Source organism: Pyxicephalus adspersus, chromosome 1 (genome assembly GCF_032062135.1).
Source record: "Pyxicephalus adspersus chromosome 1, UCB_Pads_2.0, whole genome shotgun sequence".
Taxonomy (NCBI): domain Eukaryota; kingdom Metazoa; phylum Chordata; class Amphibia; order Anura; family Pyxicephalidae; genus Pyxicephalus; species Pyxicephalus adspersus.
This window is the reverse complement of record NC_092858.1, coordinates 69,343,012-69,356,255: the sequence shown is the minus strand read 5'-3', so window position 1 is coordinate 69,356,255 and position 13,244 is coordinate 69,343,012. Positions and strand designations below refer to the sequence as shown.

Sequence of the window (13,244 nt, the reverse complement as noted above, 5' to 3'; positions counted from 1 at the left end):
CACCTGGACACACCGAGCCCCTACCTATCCTCACCAATTCACATACAGCCCCTTTCTATGCCCACCTATACAGATACAGCCCCCACCTACACACCCACAGTCCTTACCTATGCCCACCTGTACACATGCAGCTTCCACTTGTACACAAACAACTTCCTAATTGGACTTTTGCTTACTTACTCTTCTGCTACCCATCTCTTCCAGTGCACACACAGCACCTTTCCATCCCTACCTGTACATACAGAACACCTCACCTATAATAACATTGTATTGCCCCTGTATGCTGAGAGCGCTGGGTACAGACCCCCTTGCAAACTTATTGCTACAGAAAGTGGCCTGGTGGACAACATGCATGACTAGGGCGCAGGACTGAGTCTAATGTTACTGACAAGTTAGTGCTATACCATACTAGCACTAAAGTTCTTCCAAACTGACTGCCAATTTTATTTTTCTGGTCACCCAGAATAGAGGGGCTGGCACTTACAGCATTGGACAAACCATGGACCCTTGCAAAGCTTTAAAAAGTGTTTTATCCCTCCAAAAACTGACATAAAGAATTTGTCCCATTTATATGGATATGCAAAGTAATTTACAAAGCTGTATGGTACTATCCAGTGACATAGCCAACATGGGGCCCCTGGGTTCAGAACTGACTCATGGACCCGCAACAAACTTACTTAGGTCCCCTGTTGACTAAGGAGGGTCCAAAGTCCTCGTTCAGAGGAACACATTGCACCTCCCTATGTCAACCCCTGGTGCCATTGTGTGCCACAAAAAACATGGACCACAGAAAGCAAAGGAGGAGTGCACAAAGAAAGAGAATGATAGGAAATTGTAGGAAACTCTATCCCTGAATAGACAGAAGGATAGCGAGCATTCTAGACCAAAAGTAAAGGACAACTTCCAGCAAGATGCAAGCTGAACTCTAAGGTCAAGGTTTATCTGATCGCACCATCACCTCCTGAGTAACAGTGAGACCCAGTAGAGCTCCACTGTTTAAAAAAAGCTACAATGTTCTTGGAAAAAAACTGATCAGTTTGGAACTTACATGAGGCTATGCACTCTATCCCAATGTCCCAGGATTTGGATTAGTGACTCAAACACTTTGCTCTACGAGTTAGGTGATACCCTGCACCTAGCAAAATTGCTATGCTAATGGTGGAAGCTAAACACATCCTACCTAAAGAATGAATGCATTCACAATAGCACACACACCTGAATTGCCAAAATTTTGTGGTTGAACCTACCTGTTGGCCATGAGCCAGAGGCCCTAGACTCATGGGATAAAGTTAACAGTAGGAGAAGGGGGTAGGGCACAATCAGAATGAAAAAAGTAGTAGTCCACTCAATCAAGCTAATAATCTGCATGTGAGGAGTTTACAGGGCAAGCCAATTTGTTATACACAGCAAAGGATAAATGCACCCTGAGCTCGAAACTCACTTGAAGTCAGCAGATAACCATGGCACCTACAAAAAACCAGAGACGGTTTTTTACACGTTTCCATCAGTATAATGTTAAGCCCTAGTCTTATTCTGGCATCAATAGAATGGTGAAAGCTAAATGAATCATAAACAAACAACACATTTTAGATTGCAAGGCTGATGGACATAATCTGACATGGATGAACAGATAAATGGAAAGATATGGACAGCACTCCATGAGACAACTTAGGTTTTTATACAATGTCCTACATTTTATGCATAGCATGTAAATTGTGTGCTTAGTGTACATTGAACAATGTCAATTTCACTACACAGTCTTTGAAAATACCAAAAATGAATAAATAATGAAACTGTTACCGCTGTACTGCACACCATCACCCATAGACCAGAATTGAATCAATAGTTTAAGGGTTGAAATGAACACGCTGTGCTTAAAATGTTATTAGAGTAAGCTGCCATTGAAGAGTTAATTAATTTAGTTTTATAAATCATTCTATACAGTGCCAAGAATAATTGTTTTTGTTTTAAATAGACAGTTGGACTGGGGTAAGGAAGACCTGGCGGGCCTATTCACCCTTGTGCATTGTGATAATGTGCGCTTATTACTATACATTCATGCAATGCAGCAGCTCTTTGTGTGGTGCCATTCACTGAGAATAGCACCCCAATGTAGTGCACCCCTGTAGAATGCAAGGAATGCACCAACAAAGCACCCCTTGGGACCGGCCCCTTTTCAAATTGAAGTACCTCTGTCCCTGTTTCCTCAATAGCTGTCCCTCATTTAGGTTGATATATACAGTGTACAATTCTGCCAAAAATGTATCATTTACTATTAAAAGGAGCACAATACCTTTATCAGGCATCTAAATAATTTTGCTATTTTTGGTCTATTTGTAGAAAGAATCACTCGACAGTTTCCCAATCAGGGTTCCTCCAGAGATTGCTAGGGGTTCCCTGAGCAATGGCCAGTTTGTGCCTTCCAGGTCACTTTAATTGACACCAATGATCTTTTTTGGTAAGGGTGACATTCTTCCCAGTGGCCAGCAATGTAATACAATATAATAGTCATTCCTCCTACTGACCACCACACTTATATACTGTGAGCTGCGGATATAGTAATTATAGCAGGTGTCCCTGAAAGTTACTTCCAAGGCTTCCTCCAATCATTGTTTGCATGTTCCTTTTTTATGAGTTTCATTATGGGTGGCATCCTTGGGTCATTATTTGAGTCCATAGGTGATCCGCATCTAGAAATGTTTGGAATGATGTAATTTATTGCCATTGCTGATGGGCCCTTTGGAATCCCCTGAAATATAGGTTCCTCCAGTATGCAAATTCTGACTTCTACAGAGGCCAGTGCTGCTTCCAACAAACTGAAATCCACTAAAAGTCTCTTTTCATGGCACCATGGATGATTACTATTAAAATGTGTAAATATATATAGGGGTAATACCTCCCAGGCACTGCTAGTACTCTGACCACCTATCTGTGGTAGTAGATAGAGGAACATGTGGGTTGTATACCCCTATATATAAAGGCTGACACCTATACAGTGTATAGAAATAGATGACAGATTGCACAAGCTGCACCACCCAGCGGCCGGCAGGGAGGAGCATGCACGTCTAAAGTGGTGCCGGGGATGTGCTCCTTCAGATTCCGCTCGGGCTCAGAGCTGCTTCAGCCGGAACAGCAGTGCAGTGAGTGGGGCAGAGCCTTGCCGAGCACAGCCATACCCTGCTACAGTACCAGCACCATGGCGGTGGAGGAGGAGGGGATCCGGGTCTTCCAGAGCGTGAGGATCAAGATAGGTAAGTGACTGCCTGTCAGTGCCATGTATGCACAGCCTGTGATCACATGGATGGCATGGAATGTCTGCTGCCATCCTTTGCATAAACTTTTCTCATGTCCCAGCATGAGTGGTCATTGATGCATTGCAGAAGCTGTGACCAGCAATTAAGAATGGAAGCCAATAGTACTCTGATCGTGCCCCCATGCTGGGTACAAGAGATAGTGCCAGGGGGTGCTGACAACCATGCAGCTTCAGTTCTCAAACTACACTTCATTTGTGCCAACAAGCTCAATGTGCAGGGTGCCCATATCCTGGCAATGGTAGGAGTAGCAGATAGAAGACATGACAAAGTCTACCTATGACTTGGATGGCACTGAGTCATTGGAAGCTGCTCTGGGCATCTCTATATCAGAGTGCAGCAGTAAGAGCTGGGACATGCAGATAGCTCTTGTTATCAATCACTATATTCTCTTACAAGTTGAAGATGTGTGGGTGATCTTTCTTTGCAGCTGCCCTGTGTGAGAGAAACTGAATTTTTTGCCCATGTCTGTGTGATTTGCCTTCTGGCAAAACCTCTCCCTGGACAGCAAAGGCTTTTTTTTAGTGTAACAAAGCTTTCATTATTCTTTCCCAGTGGAAAATCTTTGTAAAGCAAGGCCCACAGTGACTTGAATACAAACTCAAGGCGGCTTGTTGCTTCTAAAAGAACTCAAGAGTTAAGCATGCATTTCAAAAAATAACAGATTTCGGTTCAGATTTTGGAACATAATTGCAAGGCGCTAGCCGAGAGCTGAGTACTTGTAGTAAGAACATCAGATGGTAAATGTTAGGTTATTAATCACTTTCTAAAAAAATCAAACTAGATATTTCTTGTACTCAGAGTTTCCAACAAGTATTCATACATGTGCCAAAGAAGTATATTGATTCACCCAACTTGGCACAACGACTCTTCCACCGGCACTTGTTGGGCAACTTTCCAGCATCCATGTCTTGTATAGGAGGCACACCGCTTGTCTGCCATAGCTCTTCTCTTATAATGAAAATAAGACTACTCATTTCTTTACTGTGGATACAAATCAGATCATCAGAGGGCAAGACATTTCTAACAGTGACTTACTATAATCTGTTTTTCTATGTACATTCTGAGAATCTTTCTCACAAGCAGGCAGGGAAACCAACAGTTTGGTTGTGGTTTTCTATCAAGTGTCAGATCAGATGAGAAATTATTTCACTTATAGGTGGGGTCATGCTTAGGTAAACCACAACATCCTGATTTTTTTAAATAGCTTTGAAGTTCGTTTTTTACTTAGTAATAATGTAAAATGGTACATTGAATTATTGATATGAACCAAGGTGGCCATACACTCTTTGACTGCCTGGTATGATTTTTGTCAGATTTAAATTAGCATCCTTATGGGGCCATGTTACATTTTACATCCTAGGACCGACTTTGTTTCCAGACTGCGATCAAATGTAGGTAATCCAGTGTCATTTGGCAATGAGTGTTACATTCTGAACACGGGCCAGTTACTGGCACATTGGGTTTAAAGAGCTTTTTCAGGCAAATTCTCTTGTCAAATAAATGGCTTCCTTTTAAAAATGCTAGTTTCCTGAATGTGTCTTGCTTCAGTGCTTGAGCCATTGACCCAAAACAGTCCTGCATTAATTCAAAAAACATAAGGTCCTAAAAAATCTGGAATTCTATTTTCTCGATCCGTGAATCATCCAGGCAGACAGTATTTTTACTAGAATGTCAACAGTGGTTGCCGAGTTATTTCTCTTATGATGGGAATAATTTAGTCTTATGCTGCTGGGTAATTCCAAGTAAACTTGTTATAAATCTGGTCAATAAAACTTAGCAAATATAGTGGTTATCTTCTGTATATTCCACATTACACAACATTAGATCTAGCAGTATACGTGATGGACATTTTTGATGATCTTTTCCTGTAAAATTCATGTTTGGCCCTACCATCTGAGCATCCATGATGGTCCTTTAAAGTGGTGGGTGGCTTAATTTATTAATAAGGAATTGGTGGGGTGCAGGGTCGCTTATGACTTTAGTCTAGATTTGATTTTGAGTTTATTTACCTTTATTTTTTTGAATGCCCTGATCACTTTAGCATTCACTGAAAATAACTATTGCTTTTGCATTTTTGCACTCTATGTGGTTTATGACAGATTTACATTCATCCCTTGTCAATAATTATCTTACTTAAAGCTTGTTGAATTAAATGTGCTGCAAATCAGGTCATTTCCATGAGCATCTAATTGCCCATGAGATTAAAATTACCTCTGTAGTTAAGCCCCAAATAGCCTTAGCTGCTGACATTATCACCATTTGTATGGATTTTCTTAAGCTGTTGAATTATGGAGGTCTTTGGAAGTTCATTAGGAAAAAAAGTGAAGGAACCTTCTTTTACCTGACATAGACTGATGCAAGCATTACAATGTAGGTTTTCTATTGGTGACAGTACAGCATGCCCAATTAGAAATCATTTGTTTTCACTTGGAATAATGTTTTCTTTGTTATTCATTTGCACGGAGCATTCTTGGTGCATATGTTATCTATTTGTCATGTGGGTTTTATCAAAGTCCTCTGTATTAGACTCTAGATATGGTGAACATTACTGATTTTGCAAGTTTAATATATTGTCAGTTGTTTTTCTGTAGCCTTTGAAGAAAGTTTAGAAAAATGGCTTCTCTGTACCATACAAGGTCTACAGTGTGAAGGACATCCTATGGTTGAAATACATAATACATAAACAGCGTGCAGTAATGGTCAAAAGAAGGAAATCATGTCAGTTTGCTTTATTCACTTGCACTTGTCTTCCACTTATGTTTACTGAGTCAATAATGATTTTTATCACTTTCTGTTTGTTTATATGAAACTAAGAAGAATTTCTGATGTATGGGTACATGGTGTTTTCTGCTGAGCTGAGTGAGGACAACTATATATTGCCTAATTCCTCAAAGGGGAGTAGGTACCTATCCTTGTTCTCATTGAGAAATCTGCTCCTCTTTAACAAGTATGCTAACAAACATAAACCCAAATGTCCGTAGAGATACATCTTTGTTGTTCCATGTTCATGCCTTTTTATGATTGAGAACGTTACCAACATCAAGAACCTAAGATAAAGTTGGCCCTGTTTCTCTCTCTGATGTCTATTGATCCTCAGGCCAAACCTAGGGGCATCATCACCACTCAATACTCAGGTACAATGCCCCCCACCTCTCTCTCTCTCTCTCTCTCTCTCTCTCTCGTTTACTTGTGCTATTCAGACAAGCTGCAAAGATTATGTAGTAAGTAAAGAAAATTAGGTAAAGCATGCAAATAGCACACTTTAGTATAAACACTCTCACATTCATATTAACCTATATATATATATATAGTTACTGTGCTGCATTGCATGTCCGTAAAAGGCAAAGCTATGTAGTACATGCCATAAATTGCTCCATTGTGCTTTCATAATTAGTAAAATTATTTTCAAAGTGGCACTTCTAAAGCTGAAATGATAAAGGTCAGTATTTGCATGGGCTTATTTGTGCTTTGCAGGTGACAATACTGGTTGTGCAGACTTTGGACTCTGTCAGTGGCAGGATGTGGGTTTATACACATATGCTGAAAGTGGGCATTTTGTGGATGACTAAATCTTTAGCACCCTGTGGTGGGAGGTGTGCAGTGTTTTGTTTGGGTTACTTGCTTTGATGGCAAATAAGTATCACTTTAAAGGGAACAATTGTTGTGTGCATGGATGGCAAAGCAGCACATTAACTTCAGTATTCCATCAGCAAATACTCACTTTCCTATTACTTCCTCATGGCTCAGTGTGTCCAACAGGAACATAAAAAACTCAGTTCTTTTGGGAATGGGGAGCATTTGTTCCCCACTGGTCAGTGCTAGTGATTATCCATTTAGACACACAGAACTTTCACATGGAAGAGAATTTTCAACTCTTTGTGGGGGTTCTGAGTCATATCCTACACAGACCAAATACAGGGCTTTCTTTGTGTGCTGCCAGCATTGGAACAGAGCTGCCGAGTCTAACAATAATGTCTGGCTGTAAATATACACATATACACAAGTATAAACATTCACAGAAAGTAACAACATTTATCTTGCACCTGTCATTCATGTGCCAGCTAATTTTTATGTTACAAAGATATGTATCTCTAAAGTGGCCAGATAATTCTTCACCAGTGAGAATAGGGACCTTTTTGACCCAGCACTTTACATATTTTGCATGAAAACGGTTTCCTCTGTGTAATGTATGTACATAACCTTTACGGTTTAAGATGAGGAAGTGAGTAGTATAAAGGAAATTGCTTCACCTAGCCTTCCTAAAATCTCATATAATGTATAATATCTTCATCTCCCTTGGATATTTAAATTACAAAATAATTTCTTACATAAACTCAGATGAAAGTATGTAACACATTTAGGTAGGATAACCCACGAAGGGGACAGCACCTAACAAACAGGATAACTTTTATAGCACTTTTCTTGGTCCTCAATTTAGTTTGGCTAGCTAAGGTTATTTAACATGGACGGTCTAATACATTGTTCAAACATTTTTCAGCAATCTAACCAAATTCTTTATGTGTGCCTTCACACTAATTCTGATGGGTCCCAAAATCAAGATTTGTGCAATGACAGCTGGAAATGACAATGGGGCTGATTTATTAAAGCTCTCCAAGTCTGGAAAAGATAGTTCGTGGGTGAAGTTGGGTGATCCATCAAACCTGAAATTCTTAAAAATAATTTTTTATTTGCTGGCAAATGTTTTGAATCCTGGATCATATCCATTCCAGGTTTGCTGGATTACCCAAGTTCACACATGTTAGTCTATCTTCTCCAGCCTTGGAGAGCTTTAATACATCAGGTTTATTGAGTTCACTTGGCCATCAGAAGAACTTGGTAAAGACAGAAATGTGGAAATGTCTGTGTAAGATATTAATGATATCCCTGGAAATAAAAACATGAAGCTAAATATGAAGGACTTGTTTCTCACCTGAATCAATAATTTTTGCAGAAGGTGCTAAATTCAGGGTGATATGTCACTACCCATTGTATTTGTTGAGACATCTGCCTATGGGTGTCCTGCCTTGAAAGTGTTAGGACAAAAGGCCATATCAATTTAGGGATAAAGAAATGTAACATTAACTGTCAGCTCTAGGTTTTTCTTGCTGTTGTTATACCTAATCTCTTATGCTGTTTGTGGTTGCCCAGCCCAGTTTTATAGAGTGGAGTTTCTAGTGGGAGATTAGTGATACATACTGTATATTTGTATAGTTAGAGTAGTGTTCTTAGAGAAGATCCACACAGATCTGATGCATTAATTTAGATTGTACCTGTGAAAGGATTTATTCCCTGTCAAGCCCTTACTTTCTACAGAGATTTGGGGATCTGTTCCTCTAACACCAAAATGGTTGTAACCAATCAAATCTGGCTTTAGAAAACCTTTGTTTGCCACAGGCTTGGCAGCCCTGTAGCTAGTTCAGTTGTAATAAGCTGTGTCTAGGATGGTATACCGGGCACCATATCTTTTTTTATTTTTGGAGAACCTAGAGACTTTCCTGATTTAGTTTGCTTCTTCCTTCTAATGACACATTACTATTGCTCACTGATTCTTTCTTTCATATTAATGGACAAAGTGCCTTCTGTGCAGTTGAAGATGGTACATGCATAGTAATGACCTGAGTGTTATGGCCCTGGTCCATACTGAGTATATTCCCAGATACCTGAATGTTTCAGATATACAATCTGAGATACAGCGTACTGTATTTGTACTGACCACCAGTACACTTTAAACCAGTGCTGAAAGATATACGCATGTTTCTAGTAGTGACTTAATTCTATAAAAGCTTGTTGTATGTCTTTGGTATGGCATGCTGTTCCTTTGACTGTAACATTTTCGTGGAGCCAGTGAATGTAGAGTGATATCTGAGCAAGTGATTTGCATATTTCAGGGTCTGTGTCTCTGGATCAGCATAAGAGCTAGGGGATTTTTCAAAAGAAATGGCTGGCAATGGCATCCTATGTATGCCTCTCTGCACTGGTTTACTTAGCTTTCCATATATTCCTATAGAAAATGACACTTGAAGGTCAGATAAAAAGCCAAGTTAGGCCAGCTACAACTTTGGTCAGTGTAAGTGGAGATCTCCCTGCCAAGGTCCTGAATAGCAGACGGGTTTAAAGCTTGTTCCCCTCCAACTAAAATGAAGAAATCCATTGGATATTATTTTCTAATGATTCCAAGTTCACCAAATTAGAAGTGTTTGTGGAATTTAAGTGTAAGTATGGCCTCACGCTGTGACATCTCACCGCAATTCAAAGTACATGCCATTTTGTTCATGTGTCGCTCTGTGCAGTGCCACAAAGTCCATCCACAAGGTTCATTGGGATGCCTTGCGGAATAAATGGCAACATGTCATTGCGGGAAATGTGCACAGTGCCAAACAGCTCCTAATATTCTGAATAGGGACAGATGGTCTGAATTCATTTTAAAGTAAATATTACAAAATGTAATGATTCCTTGTGGTAAAGCTTTTCCACATTGATCAAGTGGAGAGAGCTAGAATTATTATACAAGACCATTGGTGAGTGATACTCTTTACACATTTACAAAGCTTATCTCTAAGCTGTTTCTTTTGTCTGTCTTTTGGATTTCTGACCTAAATGCTTACTAATCCTTTATCATACTACAGGACAATTTTGTAGGTATTTGGTAAGCTGTCAAACAAACCATTTATGAGTGCCTATCCTAAATGTTTGGCAATTATGCTGCACGTGAAAGAATGTGTTTCTCATCAATTATAACAAAAGATATCGCTGAGATAAACTGGAAAAAGATTTTCTCTATGTGTTTTTTTTTTTTTATGTTCATACCACATAACACACTTGTTTTGTTTAATCTGTGGTATGGTCCACCCAATTTTCAGTGGTTTATTTTTTTCTTTACACTGAAAAGGGTGGAGTGCTTGAAAGGAAGTGGTGGTACTTCTGTTCTACAGAAACCCTTTTGACGTTTTTCTGGTTTGAATATGTGCTGTGAAGTTTGGCATGACATTCAGTTTATGGTTAAACTTTAACATATTTATTGGCTGCCTGACTTTTGTAGGTATTTAGTTAAAAAAAAAAAAAAATACCTACACCCTTCTGCTATTTGTGGCTGCCCAGAACAAAGTGGCATTGAAAAGCAGATTGTGTTAACTTAAAGTTGCTTAACTCAAGGCTTCAGAAAAGGCTAAATGAGGTACTAGCATTACTTTGTTAGAAACATTATTAATTTATCTTAGTTACTTGAATATGTAATCCTGATATTAAATCTTTGTATAGTATGTTTCTTTTTAACTACTATTTAGTAATTTGTCACTGCAGCATTTGAAAAATCTAGAATTACTTTAGTTATAAAATCACTTGTTTGTGATGTGTTAGGTGTATGACATTTATGAAATGAAAACTTTTGTTTTTCTGCTGAAAATAATAAAATGAAGACCTGTATTTTTATATATGTTGTACTTATAGATCGCATTGCCAAACACCAGCAATCAGATGAGTCAGTGGGCCAAGGTAGTAATTATACAAACTGGTCACTGTGCAGAGACGTTTAGTGCTATTCCTGGAGGTGCCTACTAATTTAAGGAACCTTTGTAATTGCTGTATTTTAACCTTGTTTAACCATTGGACCTGAAAATCAAAATGCTGGGCAGAGGAGAAAACCTATTACAAGATTGAACATGTGTCACATATAATGATCTGGTGCTCCTATCCTAGAAAGTGTAGAATTTATGGTATCAGACAAACAGTCAGGTAACTATATTTTTTGGAAGTCAGTAGCAACCTCCATGTTTCCTTAATATTGGATATCAATAAAGAACTCAAAAATGGCAAAATATACATATCAAATATATATGTAGATACTCTTTTACCTGGAAAAATATTTGCGTTTCTGTCTATCCCCACAACCCTGATAGAAAGAATCCTCTGTGTCCCCATCGATTCAATACTAAAAGAGCAGTAACAGACTAATGAAGTCCTCTTTCTCATCCTTTTATCTTTCTTTTTTTCTTCATGTTTTTGGAAGACATCTGATTGGCCAATAAAGCAGAGGTAGACCCTTTAAAATTGCAATCAGGCAGGTTCTTTATTGCAAAAGTAACATAACCTTACCTGCATGATTGCAATTTTTTCAATACTCACTCTTCCCTGTTCCTTTGCCATTTTCTTCACTTCCTAGTTCTGATCTTTATCTAACTTGATTGGCTGGGTCAGAATGATGTAACTCCTGTGCATGTGCACGGCGGTTTATTCAATCCTATCAGCCTTGAGGGTTGCAAGGATGCCCAGCACATCCCGTCAGACAATCCTTATCCAAACATTTTCTCCCATTGCTCAGGAAGGCAGTAATTACAAAATGACTGGTGCCCAGTGGCCTTAGAGAGTGGTTTTTACAGGCATTTTTCAAATGTCTAAAAAAAGCTATTGGAGTGTTTTTTTGTTTTTTTTTGTTTTTTTTTTAGCGTTACTCTGCTTTTGTGTTGTTCTTGTATAGGAAACTGCAAGGGTATAGGAAGCTGAAACACATTTGTTAGTATTTTTTACTAACCCTTTCAAAATACTTTTTAAATGCCTAAATCCATTAAGGATATGCTTACAGAGCACTTGGAAAGAATTCCTATTCAAGTCTATTGAAACTTTTGACAAGGGCACTGACCATAGGACGTGGCACAAAGCTGCACCACAACACCTGCTAAATGCCTGCAAAAAGGCCCTTCCAATCTGTCCTATTCATTTAATTAAAATAAGAGGGCTTAGCAGTTATTTACCTGTCCATGAGTAGGGAAGTTCTTGGAAACGGCTTTCCAACTGTTGCACAACCGGACATATGAATGAATCCTATCTTATGCATACTAATACCTTTTCCTTAAGTGTTAAATATAATGAACTTGCATTTATATAGCACCCACATATTACACGGTACTGTGTACAGTGAATAGTCATGTCACAAACTGTCCCTCAAAGGGGCTCACAAACTAATGTCCCTTCCATAGTCATATGTCCTTAACACAGCCTAAGGCCAATTTTTTTAGGGGAATCCAATTAACCTGTCTGCATGTTTTTGGATGTGGAAGGAAAGCAAACTCTTTGTATATCATGTCCTTGGCTGAAATTCACACTTAGGATCTAGTGCTGCAAAGCCAATGAGCCAGCCATGCTTCCCTTATCTGCTAAGAACTCCATATACAAAGTGGAAAGTAGTATGATTATGGTGCACACAATTTAATATGTTTGCAAGTTTGTATGTTGTCTGTTTGTGAATTGTTAATATAGATCTAATAAAGGAATGGTGCATGTAACATCTACTTTACAGCAGCATTAACTCCTGTTCTTGGCTCTCCAATGAAGGACCTACTAATGTGAAAACAATGTAATAGTCCAAGCTGGTAATATAAAACACAACCAAAGGAAGCTTTGCACACTGAATGTTTAAAGTTTGTAGAAACTGAATGAAATCGATACTTCCTTTGTAATGCAGTTCATTGTAATCCATTTATGATTTGATGGCTACTGAAATTTCTTCAGGTCTGATGGGATGTAAAAATCTGCCTGTGTTCACTAGACTTTACCTACCCATAGTGGGAAATGAAGTAGGGGATAGGCCAGAGTCAGCAAACATGCAGATTTTTTACCAGATGCAGAAGGAAGCTGTCTTCTTATTAAAAGAACAGACCTGCCAATGTCTGACTTACGAGGTGCCAGTTATTAAAATTTTTTAAATCAGGAATCAGTTGGTGTGCATTGCATGGGTTAGTATTTTTTTCTTTATGGCTTACTTCATTATTCTGTTTTAGAAGAATTATTTATAATTTTGTTTACCTGAGAAATTTACCATTTTCTGTCATTTCCTTTCTGCAAACAAGATTCTAAGTCTTTTGTTTGTGATGTATTCTGAAAAAATATCCTTCCCTTTTTGCCCCTTTATTAAAACATCCTGGCCAACACTGTGCA

The 13,244-nt window shown here is 38.7% G+C and overlaps 1 protein-coding gene across 1 annotated transcript in view; it reads left to right on the top strand.

Moving 5' to 3' along the window:
• Nucleotides 1-3,124: 3,124 nt before the first annotated feature.
• The window catches only part of RASA3 (RAS p21 protein activator 3), a gene marked incomplete in the record, with an annotated part of 118,108 nt that continues 107,988 nt past the window's right edge, over nucleotides 3,125-13,244 (top strand). The window contains 1 exon segment of the mRNA XM_072413592.1: nucleotides 3,125-3,251. Coding sequence (XP_072269693.1) covers nucleotides 3,197-3,251 — 55 coding nt within the window.